We start from the raw sequence: 15572 nt of genomic DNA, 5'->3' as shown, positions 1-15572 counted from the left end.
TTCTTAAACCCCAACCACGCCCGCATCCCCTGGGTAAATATTACTTTGTTAGCAGCTATGCATTTTAATGATTATTACCAGGGAAACAACACTACTGATTATCAATTCCAAGCCTAGTTTTTAGATCTCCGTAGTTGCATTATTGTTTCAAGGCTTTCAAAAAGAGGAGGAAAAATCCTGCAGCTTTCCGTGACAAGACTAAAATGGAGATCACACAGGAGGTCGGCCGATTTCCTCATTTTAAACACCACCTTGTTGAGATGGGGGGTGGCTGAGGGATACGGAATCCCCATTTCAGCTACATGAAAGCCCTGTCACTGTGTATTTAGCTCAGAAACATGGCATGGTGTGGCTGTGCAACGTAAAGAACAAGAGCCTTCTGAGGCTGAGAAGTGGAGGAAAGGGATGTGATTTTATCTGAGATCTTTCTCAACCAGTGAGGACTTGTAATTGAAAGCAGCAAGTCTAGTTCTTGTTGTAAGGAGGTGGTGCTGGCAAAGTGTACCGTGAAATAGCTATGGTTTAATGGTATTGAGGTATTTTTCCATTTAGTGTTCATTTAATTGTATTGAATCATTTTTCATTGTGTAAATGAAAATATTACACCAACCCTCCCTAAAAAAAACATATTCAACAATATATGTGTAGTATCAAAGGAAATAAAAGGTAAGAAAGAAACAGGAGAAGAAGATGACAACTAAGAAAAAGCATGAAACAAGAAAATGAAATAAAAAAATATAAATGAACAAGATAAAGAAAAAAGGAAAATGGAAAGATACGGAAGACAGACAGGAGTACAAGAAGAGTAATAAGAACAAGAAAATAAAAATGAAGTGACAGGAAGAGGAAAGGGAAATGGGAAAATGGAAAAAGGAAAAAGACAGGTACACGAACATGAAACACAAGCAAAAGAAGCAAGAAAAGTAAGGGGAAAAGACAAGGAAAGGAAGATAAATAAGAGAAGGAACAAAAAAGTAAGTAAAGAACAAAACAGAAAAGAAAACGGACAGGGAAGGTGAGGTGAGGAAGGGGGAAATGAGAAGGAACAGCAGAGAAAAGGCAAGGAATGGAAACAGGAATTGAAAAAGGGAAAGGGAAAGAATGAAAGGAAAAATGATAAAAAAGAAGAGAAACAGGACAGTTAAAAGAAAGGAACAGGAAATGGAAAGGGAAAGGGAAGGAATGAAAAGATGATGAAAAAAAAGAAACAGGACAGGAAAGACAGAAACCATTTTCCTGGTAAGCTGGTGTGTCTGTTAGTTTTAGTTTTCAGCTCTGAGCCGATCTGTATGGGGAAAAGATCCCGCCTGAGCCCGAGAGCTCAAGACCTGGCTGTGGGCACTCAACAGCTCTCTCGTGAACACACTAAGATTAGCGCCATCGCAAATCACCAAAACAGGAGGACTCTCGCCTGCCGGCTCGACTGGTTTTTTACGTCTCTGAAGTGGGGACGGTTTATTTTTACATCCGTGTGATCAGGATTTGTTTATCGTGGCGTCTGAGAAGCCCAAGTATCCCTGAGTTGTTTACACAAGCAACCAACCAGCAAATTAGGCCTCAAATCAAATGTAGCGCTGACACAGGGGCCCGTCTGAGAACCTGTCTCCACTCTACCTCTCTGGTTTTACTATGAGTGACATGCACAAACACGGCCATTTCTGGGGCCCAAATTCCTGCCCTCCCAACACAGATGCGCAAATACTGGCGTTGAACTAGTAAAAAAAAAAAAACCACACTACCATTGTGCTAATGCACTAACCCGCCACCGCAGAGATAAATGATAGCTTTGTTTTCCCCTTCCTGACAGCTTTATTTCTTTGGGAGAAAAAGATGAGGCTTGGCCAATTATGCCTCCTTCTGCCACGCTGCATAATGTCTGCTAGCATGTAATCATGACTGAATTAGCGCTACATGATCACATGTGCCAGCGGCTCTTGGGAGCATGCTTACCAATCTATGAAACTGACATTGAGACGATATCCTCCACTTAACTGCCCATTTCAGCTCTGCATTGAAAACATGTCCTGCCAACATAACCGCTTGGCTGCTAAATTGTGAAACGGAAAGGAAAAACACTACCTTAGATGGGTTTAAAAAGTTTGCTGAAGGACTTGGTGAGCACAGGCTTTATTTGAGCTGCCACATGCATGAAGGCGAGCTAATGGGATGTGCTTGTTGACATGGGCACGCAGAGCAGGCAACAGCAACCTCATTTACTGCACAAAGAAATTAGTCGGCCCCTTAGAAACACAGGTTGAGGTTAAACAGAACAACAGAGAAAGAGATTAAAACAGCCTGACATTCCTCCCAGAGTCTTTAGCAGGCTGTCAATGCCAGCGACGCTGATTTACCTTTCATTGGTCAAGCCCTCTGGTTCAGCTAAAGGGGAAAGCGGTTCTTACATGGCACTGATAATGCAAGGAAGACTTTGTCTCTATAATATCTCAATCTCTAATATGTATTCCGCACAAGCTAGTCACACAAAAAACATGTCTAGACATTTGTAACAGGACTTCTGATTTCCTCAAAATTAGCTTTAACACACCTTTGTGGCCATTGCAGCAATAAATCCCACCTCATTTTTAAAGACTTAGTCGAGAGATGTAATAGCAACCCAGAGGTAAAATTTAAGACAATGTCCAGCTGAACTGCAAAGACTGCTGACTTCGACTGTTCTGACTACGAAATTCTCGAACAGTCCACCCTCTAGGGAGGGTGAGGAAATGTCCTAATCACAGGCTTTCCTAAAGCAAGTGCTGGTTTTTCTCTTGGTCTTGTGCTGTCAGTAGTTTTCTCTTGTTGGCTTTCTTTCAATGAAATTTCCTATAAACCTCTGGAATGCCCTTTGTAGACCTTAGTATATTATTTTCTGATCTCAGACTATGTTCAGAATGGAACAGCAGTTTGCTAGTAGTTTGCAGTAGTAGTTTACAGAATACTGCATAGTACACACTTTGAACTGAAAAATAATTGTATTGAATATGCACTTGTAGTATATGTTTTGGTGTAAAAGTAATATAAGTATATATTTTAAGAGAATACACTTTCAGGACTATGATTCTTAACACACACTTACATGTTTAAAAAGTGCACTTTGTTGTTTTTTCATGTGTTCGAGTTACAGTATACTTTATATCAATTAATTAATTTAAATCAATTAATGTGCAGTTTAGTTTTGCATTTAGATAGAAAGTATTATTTCCATAATAAGTTTTTAGAACATTGTTTAACTATAAATGTTTCCAAGTAGTATGTCACCTTATTGTCACATGACCTAGTAAACAATATATTATCGTATATAAGTGACATCCTGCTAACATCTTGGAAATAAATAGGTAAAAGTCTAGACATTTGATCGTTTTAAAAGCAACTAATTAAATTCCATCACACTGGTAACGGAGGTCAAGTCAAGCTCATTGCATTGTGGGATGCAGTATCTCATGCAGCGTGCTCTGTTGTAAACTGAACATTTTGGCAAATGTAGTAGGTCATCTGCATATTTCATATAGAACTTGCTCATACTGTGCACAGCACACAAATAACATTCCCGCAGTATATATTAAGCAGCATGCTAGTATGTGATCACAATACTTGGAAATGTTTAGAACTAAAGCTTATCTGATGACATCTGGGCATCTATGCAAGTTATAGAAATGATCTGACATCTGACAATTATAGTGAAACTTTTCTCTGTTATTGCTATGACAATAAATAGTTATCAATAGATACTATTATTTCCACCCCTGATGAAATCACTCTGAGAGAAACTACAACCTTTCAAGTTCACAGAAGCCTGTTTCCATGTTGTCAGCCCTTGTGTGGCAAGCATTTTAATCTTTCCCCCTAACAGGGCTAGAAATCTACCCAACTCCAGGAAATAGGCTGAGGGTACAAAGGAAAGGGGAAGAATCAAAAGGCAGCAAGAAAGCAACACATCAGGATGGGGTCCGGTTTTGGCCCTGTAGCCTTTGCATTTCTCATACAACTGCTAGACTGAGGCAGGGAGTCGTAACATTTACAGAAAAAAGCCGAAAAGTTGGATTAGAGGGTTGTGAAAATGTCAGATTAAAATGTTAAAAGATGGATCTTATTCGGCGCTATTCGCACAGTGCCCCACGCATTACTGAGAGCGAACAGGTTGGATTAGGAGTGTGCTCTTTTACATGCAGACAAGAATCTCATTCATGGCAGCTACCTGTGTGGAGGAGAGATAAGTAGCTTTCCGTCAGAAACAAAGAGAAGATTAGCATTCTCTTACACTGTGCTGAAGGACACACCAGGATGCCCTCTGAAGCCCTCAAAAAGGAACAAGAAAGACTTGTGAAGAAAGAACAGATCAAAGCCTGTCAGAGTCCTCCTGGATATAGTTAAAATGTTAACATCATGAATTGTGCCAAAACCACATCAGTGCCTTAAACACTCATTTAATAAATATAAAAAAAATATATATAATAAAAAAATGGTGGGGGGGCTTTGGGTTAGGTCTGTGAATGAAATACTAATTTTAAAAAAAGTTAATTGTGAAAGGGTAAAAACAAGCAATGAGGAAAAACCTTCACAAAAGCAGCTGTTAAAATAATTTGCATGCCGCTAAGCTAAATACATTTTACAACACATGCAATGGCATCTTTGTGCACAACAAAATGCTTCTCTTTTACATGTATAGTTTAAACAGAGTAGGGCAGGAACGTTATATCTCTGCAATTACTGCTGAATGCATTATGCTTTGACAGTCACATTTGTGTTGGCTGGAGGTGGACATTGTTGCTGCCAAGAAAAGATCTTTCAACTTGTTCCTCATTTCTCATGTGAGGCAGACTGCAAATAAATGTGATTATGCTCGAAATACGGCCTGGATGGACATAAAATTGTGGCAAAATACTGAAAGAAGGGATCTGTAAAATGGTATTGCTGTTAAACAGACCAAAAAAAGGACAGATCCATTTCAGTTAAATACAACAGCTCAACTCATCCCAATAGCATCTGCCCAGATGGCTTTCCTGGCGCATGGTATGTTCTGTGATAGCGGAAAAGAAGCAAACATGAAATGTCACTTTTACAGTGAAAAGAAGCGCTTTTAGAACAAAGCGGCCTTTTAGGGAAAAAAAGATTTTGGCTTTCACCAGAATTTAAAATGCCTCAGGTGAAATGCTTCCCTCCAAGTGTAAATACTGGTTGCTTGTTTGCGGCTGATTGCAAAATAGAAAATGGAAGCATATCCTGAGGCAACCGCATGTCCCCTTCTATGTCATTCGGCCTGATTTACTGCACTGATTAGCAAATGGAAAACAAAGACATTTTAACATTAAACAAACTATGCCACAAATCATTAGCTATGATTATAAGACTTCGGGTCTACAATTCACAAAATGTGAATCAGATTGCAAAGAATCTGAATTCGGATTGCACATTTTAGTTTTGACAAAAATTAGTACATGTAAACTAGTGGTAGACCGATATATTGCCAAGGCTGATATATCGGCCGATATTTGGCATTTTTCAAATAATAAATGTGTATAATACATTTTTCTGCTTGGTCTACGTGTTCGAGGCGGGACTTTTATTTTGATGGTGCTGAGAACTGCCTCGCCAGAGCACACACAGTGCTCACACTCTCTCTCTTGTTCGTCGTCGTTAACAGTTCTGTCTAATACAGATAGAAGTCTGTCTAATAATCAGATAGAACAGTTAAACAAAAGAATTAATGTATACAGAAAGTATTATAACGATTGCTTTTATATTAGGCCTATCAGTAATAGAAAGGCAAACATTATAATACTTTCTCGTTTGACGTCAGCATTAAGCAAATATGCATTTATATAATTTAAACAAAACTTTGAATGACTAATGAACATTTAATTTCACAAACCTTGCCAACTCAGTCGAGTCCAGCTGTGAAATCTTGTGAAGTGTGCATTTTTATTCAGCATGATGTTCTCTGCATGATGGTCAGTCCATGTGAATTGAATGCTTTAAAATTTAAACTTGTGATTTCAAATTATGCTGACTTTATGCATTTGCCCACTGTTATATTCATGTCATTTTCACTGTGTGCTGTATGTAAAATGAGGGTTACCCTGGCTTTATTTGCAAAATATGATTCCCAATGCACACAAACTTCCTAGAATACTGAGTGCCCTGTTGGTTACAGTGTTTACTTTTTTATATTACTGTACAATTGTATTTTTTTTGTGAAACTACTGTAATCTAAAGTATAAGTATGTTTCTTTTACACATTTATTGTTTAATCCATTGTCAAATTATTTCAAATTTCTTAAATATGAATAATAATAATTAAAAAAAATTATTATCTGCTTTATATTGGCTATCAGCCTCCCTGGTTTCCAAGATATCATATCGGCATCGGTTGTCAAAAAACACATATCGGTCAACCACTAATGTAAACATATCAGTTTATAGCATAAAGCCCCGTTCACACCAAGGACAATAACTATAAAGGTAATGATAAAGATATAGTTTTAAAAATCTTTCTCAATACTAAAGAATAGCATAGTCCACACTACAACTATACTGATAAAGGCTGAGAGAAACAATATCATTGGAATCATGTTCAGAACAGTTTTATTTCCAGCTGATGAATGATGCAAACATTGACAGCCAATCAGAATCCATCTTGCTATAACGAACTGGAGAATTTAAAGAGGCATATGCACATGTGCTTAGAATAAACAGAGGATACTGTTCGCTGTTGTGGACGCTAATATTGTTATCTTTGTAGTTACCGTTCTTGGTGTGAACTCTGCTTCCAGCAATCAAATTGATGTCTTGAATTAGCTCATCTCTGTTAAACCTGTTTTGCTTAATCGTCTTTTTATTTCAACAGTTTTTTTTGTTTGTTCATGAAGTGCCGAAGTGAAGCACAGCTGACACCGTGGTAAACAACCCCAAAGTTTGGTCTTGTCTTTAAAGATAAAAAGCAAAAGATCTTCTTAAGAGCACTACGACCATAGCTAATCAGACCTAAATCAAACCTCCACCATCAGCAAGTTTTCCCTCATACACTCCGAGACACACAGTCTGGATGACTTTGCAGATTTGACAGAGGTGACTAAGTGAATGCACAATGGCAAACCGGCAGAGGTCCCTCATTATGAAGCCAAACACAGCCATGACCTGTCTTAACCTGCACGGATGCACACCCATTTGAACAAATGCACATCCACGCACACCCAAAGCCACCCACGCTCTATCCCTATAGAGACTAAATGATAGAGCACTCAATCAAGTCCCAGCATCACCGCTGGTGATCCATGAAAAACTTACATGCGGCACTCATTTCTATCTTCCAATAATCATCTCCTCAGACAAATGATCGTTTCATGTAGTCTTGATTACTGTGCCGCTCATAGCTGTCCCCACAAAAGTAGAAGAACAGCATTACTTTCTAATATTATTGATTCTTCTTTGGCACAATGTGTTCACTTTGAGTTACATTCAGTAATAACTTGGCAAAGAGACAGCGCTCTGTGTGTGTGACATTTCTTCTCCTTAATATCATTTTATGAGCAGGAGAGAATTTAGTCTGCTTCTCATTAACAAACAGCATCCCAGCCCCAGCAGAGCACCGCGAGTGTGGAACGATTTTGAATGTGAATTTGGAAAGCTTCAATAAGCATGCTATTTGTTTAAACATTGATCTCAGAGGATTTGATCGTAAAAGTACACTGTGGCTGCATCCGAAAACTGAAAAATGCAGCCTTCGGAGCACGCATTCCGAGGTAGGAAAGCATCAAGGCACATCCGAATTAGCTTCAGTTCCTGTCTGCTGAGATGCCTTCATCTGGCCGATTTTTGAAGGCAGCGTAGATGTATACTTCACTGCCTTTGATATCTCACAACCCTGTGTGTTCGATTCTGTGACAGTTAAGCCAAAAAATAAAGATGGCGTCTGAAATTTATGCGAACATGTTTCTCTTTTAAATTCTCATCAGTTTAATCCTTTTCCATGAGTGTTTTTGTTAATTAATTTGAAATTATATCCTGAAATAAATTATTATATAAGTACAAATAATTTTTTATATATATATATATATATATATATATAATTTTAATAGTTTAAATGGTTTTACATAGTTTTTCTTATCTATTGACATAATAATATGTATTAACATATGTAACATATGTATAAAACATTTCTTCTAAACATTGTATACAAAGTTTTGCCTATTAAATTCGATTCACCCAACATCTTTTACATCCTTATCCTTAAGATCGTGTAACTTTTAGTCTTATGTATATAATCACAAAACATCAAATAACAAATAACCATGTTTCCTGTTCTAAGATACTGTACACAAACTTAGCTTTGCTTTTGCATGGGAAATTGCAAAACATGAGCTTCCTCAGTCCAACAGCGTTGAACACGTAATTCCTGTCATGTTTAATGCAAAACTTCAGCTCAACACAATAAAGCTGAAAGTGACTCAGCAGAGAATAATTGTATTTTTTTTTTTTTTTTTTTTGACTCAGCAGGGAAATGCGGCATTACATCAAATGCACATATTTTGACAGCAAGAACAAAAACGCTGAAGCAATGCGAAATAAATAGCCGATGTGAATAGCCAGGAATCTTTGTCATTTCGCTGGTAACATTGTGACTTCTGTGGTGTCACCGGGGTCGCTCACGGGCTGGGCATGGGGTCAGTGAATATTAACTTCATTTACACATGGTTGCAAACAGAGCAGCTTGCACAATGCAGGCCTGCCTGCTCTGCTTAGTAACGTGAGCAGCCGAACTGACAGGTCACTGCCAGTCTGGAAGATGGATGAGCTGAGCAGTTGACCCTTGGCTTGCCTGAGGAGCCACCTCAATGGCTTCTTTCCTCTCTGAACAAAGACTCCCTACCAGCAACCGCCCTGCTCGCAACTCCAGCAGCACTAACAGGTCCCGACATCTCCATCAACCCTTACACGCACACAGATTTTGATAGGCTTAGTCTTTTTAGCTCAACACACCCAACCAAACGCTCTTTTATGCATGCATACACACACTATGGGCAGCTTACCCCCTTTAGCTGCCTAAACGCTGGCACACACAGTTCTCTTTTCGAATTGCCCTCTGCTCATCCGTACTAATGGATGCAATTGGACAAGCGGACACTGTGTTAAAAGCAACAAAGCAGCCGCGTGCGTATTTTTGTGTGTGTGTGTTCAGAGCAGCTTTAGCCCGAGGCGACCGGGTGAAAGTGATATGTGACCAGGTTGAAGGCCTTAACACTCAGTGAGCATCAGGGAGGGTCTGTTGTCAAAGTGACTCTCCTCTGGGAGAGCGGCAGAGCAGGAGACTCAGCAGCTCAATCTCTCCCTAAGAGCAAAATCAATAACTTATTACATAACTGCACACTTTTCTCCTTTACAGAGAAAAAGACAGAGAGAAGGAAGGAAAGAGGAGTCTTAGTGCTAATATCACAACCTGGACTCCAGAAAATGACAAGGTAGCCTTGTGGATCATTTAGGAGCCAAATAGCTTTGTTGACAAATTACAGAATTGCTTGAAATGGATGGTTGTTCAGAAGTGCTGTCATCCATGCTCATATTTAATCACAATTTTCTGCTGTGGTCTAGCTCCAAAGGGACGCAAATTAAACGCTACAAATTTATGCTTTACAATTGTTAGACTATCAGTTAGTTTTGAACAGTTGCAAAAGGCTGTGTATTCAACTCACTTGATTCAATTCAACCTTGTATTCTCTATGCTAGACAATAACCAATAAACCAATCATATAACAGTTTACAGCAAAACTGTCTTTAATAAGTACAGTATATTTATTAACTATTAATTAGACATTAAACTATTATTAAACAGATCAAATGAATCACAGTCCAGTCAGTGAACCCAATAGCTTTTAAGTGGTGTGAATGCCACCTCAGAGAGAAAATTATTTATTATTATCTTTATTTATTTTTTTATTACATTTTTTGGTGAAAATATTTTTTTCCATATTCAGGAGCCTCATAATTGTTTTTAGAAGACTCTAGTGAGAATCAAGTGCTTTAATTATGAATGATTGTTAACTGTTCATCACTTTACCTGAGAACTTTTTTGATCCAATGAAGCAACAGGAAATGTGATTATGAACATGAAGCCACTACAACACATCAATAATTGGACTGCCGCCAACTGACAAGCCTGACTGACGACACAACACATTGACAGCCACCTTTCCATCTGACAAAACCAAGGGGGAAAAACAAACAGTGCTCCGGGTGCATGCCGCTCTTCTCCAAGACCCTGGCTGGGTGAGAAGGCCATTATCCATCAGCGGATGATTCTAACCCTGACAGCTTCAGACCCAACAGGCTTCCCCGAGGACCTCGCCTCTGTTTGAATAATTAAGCTCACTTACAGTTCTCTAACGGATGACCATTTGTAGACTTAACTTTCACACCATATCAATCACTTGTGTGTCATTGTTTGTACAATCTGCCTGCCTCCAACTCCTGGTGGCATCATTTGAAATGCAAAGCATTTCACTGAGCCTGGGCCTTGCTCTTGCGTCCCTCTAACCCGGCTTCTTCTGCAGCTTGTCTCCACAGCTAGTGCCCTCCTTCTGTGTTCTGGCAATCCATCAGGCTTTGACTAACTTCTGTCCAACTATTTGACATCTGGGAGATGGATGGTGTCAGCGCCTGCCATTGCCAGTACCTCCTCCTGTTAGCATGTTAGTCAATGCTAGCTTGTGGAATAATAAATAGAGGCTTGCCTTGTAAATAACACAAACTGGAAGAGCAGGTCAACTATCGTTTAATATTAGGCATTTCTTTAGACAAGATACGGTTATTAACGTGACATGATGTGACTGACCAACATACATTCCAACTATTGTTCACAAAAGCTTAATGAAAACAAAGAGATCAATGTCTGTCTACAAGGAGTCTTTTTCTGCTTCCAAAGGACTTAGTGTCTCCATTTTCTCTGAGTAGCCACTGTTGAAAAGAGCTTCGGAAATGAATAGATGCTATTTTTGCTTGAGCTCTATGCAAATAAACACTGGCATGCTGCTGAACACTTCAAATTGCTTCTTTTTTTCCCCCAATACTCATAACACTGATTCTTGTAACTGTCTTGAAAAGCAGGAAGGAGTGAAGCCAGGAGTGCCTTGAAAAAAAGTTGATGAGAGCAATGGACGGAGAAAGAAAAAGTTATGGGAAAGTTCATCCAAAATGAGGGTGAGTAAATGATGACCGAAATTTTATGTTGTTCCAAACCTGTATGATTTTATTTTTTTCTGTGAAACATAAAAGTAGAAGTCAGTGGGGTTTATTGCACCCAGCTGACATTCATTGTATATTTTTCAAAATAACTTATTTTGTGTTCTACGGAGTAAAGAAAATAATTTATGACAAAATGTTAACTTTTGGTTAAACTATCCCTTTGAGAGTTGACTTCACAAAAGAGAGATTGACATTTTAAAAGTTAGTGGCGTCCCAAACACATGGCACTCACGGCTCAAGACTCATCACAACATTCAAAAGCATCCACTAAGCTTGTGTTTACATAGGAAAACAATTAAAATACTGTGCCAACGGATGCAAGAGTGTGTCCTGCAAATGCCCGCTTAAAGGAAGAGAAAGAGAGAAAAGGGAGGAAGAAATGAAAGACACACAATCCTCCATCAGGCATCTGATGAATGAGACGGTCAAAACACACATTTTCATGGTCCTCCTTAGGTTACCCCACTCAATTTTTAATGCAAGACATTTTAGACTTTATCCAGTATGCATGAGCGTCTGTTTGTGTGCGTATCCGTATATAAATAGTGCAGATTTTATAACTGAACACGGAAAGGTGGTGTAAAAACAGGAGCTTTTGAAGGCATCAGGGTCACAGTGCCTTGCCCGAGCCCCTGAGGGGAGGAAGAGAAAGAAAAGATAAAGAAAAAGACAGCAAGTGCTGCAACATGAGCTGTATCCTCTTGGAAAGATCAGTTCTCCATATTGAAAAGACCCCTGTCACTCACAGGCATTCAGCCCCAGATACCGTGCAATGCATTACTGTTTTTCAGGCAGACGGGGAAAACACACCAGTATTTTTCACTCTGGTTGGTGCTCGGGGGGAAACTCTGAACAGGCAATTTAATATCGGGAGGATCGCTAAGAGGAAGTGCTGATGCGGCAGTCTCATGCTCATTTTATTTAGATTAACTACAGCGGTAATATCACAGCCACTCATTCCAGGAGTGACACACAACTCATAAAGTGACAATGGAAGGGAGCAGGAATCTAACAGGGTTTGTTTGTTGCCGGTTTGGAGAGAAACACGCAACATTGTTTTTGAGGAATGTAAGATGGCTTTGTGAACAGCGATTAATTCTAAGGAAAAGCATTCAAGACTTTCTGAGAGTTCAGCATTGCATGTAAATTTCACTTTTTTTTTTTTGAGTGAGTAAAATTTTTTGAATGTTTAAAAGGTTAAAAAAAGGGTGGAATTTAAAAAAAAAAAAGACATAAAACGCATAATTTTATTATGCTTAATGTGTGCCAAATAGCCCATATTACATAGAAGCACCATCAACTTTCTCCTTTGCTCCCTTTCTGCCTTTTGAAATGGCTTTCAGCTTCGGAACAACCTCTCAGCGTGAAGCAGCCTTGCCCATTTTAGCTTTTGATAACATAATAGTGTACTGAAGCACCCTTTACATGATAACTTAATGATGCAGACGTGTATGTGCACCGCATAAAAGCTATCCAAACCTTCCGGAGATATCTGTTAAATCATTACTGGTCTGCACACTTGATCATCTATAGATGTGGAGGTGACCCAGATTGGGAGAAAAAAGGGTGGACGGCCACTTCATCCACACAAAACCAAGAGGTCCTCTCCCTAATCATGTGTCATGTGACTACCAAAAAAACAACGCTTAGAACCATTAGTGACAGCGATGGCACCGGGAGTGTTTTAGTTATAATTGCAGAGTATATCAGAGGTGACTGTAATTGCGTTTCTGGTTCGGACACTTTCTAAAAAAACCTGGGCCTCCATTGTTTGTTTTCTTTCTGTCGGGGTCACTTGAAAGGTCCGGAGAGGGACCGGGTGACGGGCTGAACCTCCTCTGGACGCAGTGTCATTTTTGAGTGATTGGTTTGGCTCAGCGCCAAATGTAAAGAGAATAGGAGAGGAGAAGAAAGAGAGCGAGCTGGACTTATAGTTATCATTTAATTCCAGTGTCAACCTGCATAAGGCTATAAATTAAGAATCCACAAATCAAATGACTAACAGGGATCCTCCAATTATCATGCCAAGGATTTTTTGCCCCCACATTTAATCCATCATTATTATCTCCGCCCAATAAGCATGTTTTTTACACTGCTTTTCTTTTATTAATTCTTTGTCGCCTGCTTTGTATTTTTCAGCATGGTTTGTTTTGTTATTGCATTGCTTTGCTGTAATTCGGATGAATTACCTCGCCTTGGGATAATTCAATGCTTGGGCACTCAGTCAAACAATTGGAACGAGGCTGTCTAGGTAAATGGACACATAAGCGAGTCTTACCCATAATAATAACTTATTAATTGCTTCATTGTCCTTTCTTCTGTCTCGTGTAAGGTTAATCAGCAGCGCTCTAATACATGCCAACAGATGTGTGCAAATGAAAATAAAGTACTCACGTTCACACGCATCTCCCTTCTGGTGAAATCCAGCTTTGCATATACATTTCCCAATGGGTACCAGCCACTCTCCTTCAGCGCTGCAGTGCATTTTGGGAGAGTTGTCAGCCTCCTCCTCAGCGTCACTGACGCATGTGCCCTCCACTTCCACCAGCGACGAGAACTCTGATCCCGTCACCGTATCTGGGAACGTGGCCAGGTTCTCAATAATCGACCAACACTTCTTGTAATACACTTTGACGGAGACCAAAGCGATGCAGGCACCTACATCCTGAAAGGCCAGGTAGAAGCCTCGGCGGGAGAGGGGCCCGATTATACGCACTTCCGTGTTGAGCTTCATTTTTCTTTCCCCCAGGTCACCTTGAGTGAAACTCTCGTCCGCGGCTATAGTGTCAATTTTCACATACTGACTCTCCCTTATATTCCTGCCTACCTCCACGTCGGTTTCCTGGTAGTACAAGTTGAACGTCTCCTTGCAAGAGCCAACCACCCCAGGAAGGCTGTTACAATCCCTCAAGGTAAACTTCAGCTCCACAAAAATCCTTTGGGCATCGCCCTTTTCAATCCAGTTAGTCCGTAGCCAATTGTTCTGATTTGGCTCCATGACCTGGCAGACCTGGTATGTGCGAATGGGTGTATAGTTTTCATCCAAGCCGCTGATTTCTTCCCACTGAGAAAAAGTAAAACACAGTTAATCATCATTATATCTTGTGCTGTACTAAAATGCTGAGAACTAACCGCAAGGGAGAATCTAACAGCATGTTAAAACTGGCCTCTGTGTGAACAAATGCACAACTCATTGCTATAAGAAGATCTACAGTACATGAATTCATCTGCAGCCAGGTGCTTCATTTTTTAAAATCTTTTACATAAATTGAGAATTTGAAATCTCTGTATTGTTGAGCGTATTAGCCTAAAATATTTATTTGTATCGATCTGCAATTATATGCGCAGTTCTGATAATTGTTGGTATCTGTAAATCAATACAAACACTTATAAGCACGTTAAAAAAAATTACCTCCTGCCCAATAGTAACAATGTACACTACCAGTCAGAATGTTTCCATTTATAAACTCCATTATAAAAATGTTAATCTGAAAAAAGTGTGCTAATATGTGATGACATCAAAATTAACTGCTTTTAATTCAGTAAAAACCATTATTTTATGACTCAACCCGACTGCTTTAGGTTAAACCGGCAAAAGTAATTGTCTGGGCTTCTTTTGAACAACTTTTACATGGGCTTAAATTCCATTTATGTTGGACAAATGTTAGTTGGGTTTCTGTTATTATTTCTTTTAACTCATTAAAAAAGTTTTTAATTTATACAAACACACAATACTTTGACCTCAATGACTGCAAGTTTAAAACTCATAAATGTGAGCAGAACTAACAGAAATTCTGACAAGTTAAATGTATAAAACCAAATATGTTTTTACAAAGATAAAACATTTTTAAAGTAAAATAAGATTAAATGCGCTTAACTCACACGATTTACAATATAATCTCCAATCTAAACTTTTAACTGCTGTTACTTTTTTTTAGTTATGACTTTTCAGAATGATTTTGTATTCTAATTAATTGTTAAAAACAACAAAACATTATAATCAGGAAGGTGTAACAGGTTAATGTTGAGTTCAGCAGAAATCACTTTGTTAGCCTTAGTTGAATGACTTTAAAACAAATGAGACTGCATTTTACGCCTTCGTTAAACTATTATAAAAACCAGCTTAGGATCGACAAACAACTTTTAAAAGAAGCAAAACCACATTCGCATAAAGTAAAACCAAATTATCCATAGTTTAGCGTTTTAGAAACATTGTGATGTGGTGTAGAGACACTGAAAAAAAAAGAACAACACATTATGCCACCTCATAATTTTAGGTTGCACTCAAAATACTACGAGCAGTAAGCGCGTTACAGATGAGGTGAAAATCATAAATG

General features: G+C 38.9%; 1 protein-coding gene across 8 annotated transcripts in view; it reads right to left on the bottom strand.

The window, feature by feature from the left end:
* The window catches only part of epha7 (eph receptor A7), an 82617-nt gene that overhangs the window by 65378 nt on the left and 1667 nt on the right, over window positions 1-15572 (bottom strand). For all 8 annotated transcript variants that reach the window (XR_009424203.1, XM_059512892.1, XM_059512894.1 and 5 more), the window contains exon 3: window positions 13630-14299. Coding sequence is in view for 7 of the 8 variants with exons in the window: in XM_059512892.1 (XP_059368875.1) it covers window positions 13630-14299 (670 nt within the window). In the remaining variant the exon portion in view is untranslated. The remainder of the gene's footprint in view (window positions 1-13629; window positions 14300-15572) is intronic.

The sequence above is a fragment of the Carassius carassius genome, chromosome 27 (genome assembly GCF_963082965.1).
Source record: "Carassius carassius chromosome 27, fCarCar2.1, whole genome shotgun sequence".
NCBI lineage: Eukaryota > Metazoa > Chordata > Actinopteri > Cypriniformes > Cyprinidae > Carassius > Carassius carassius.
This window is presented reverse-complemented; position numbering and strand designations above follow the sequence as displayed.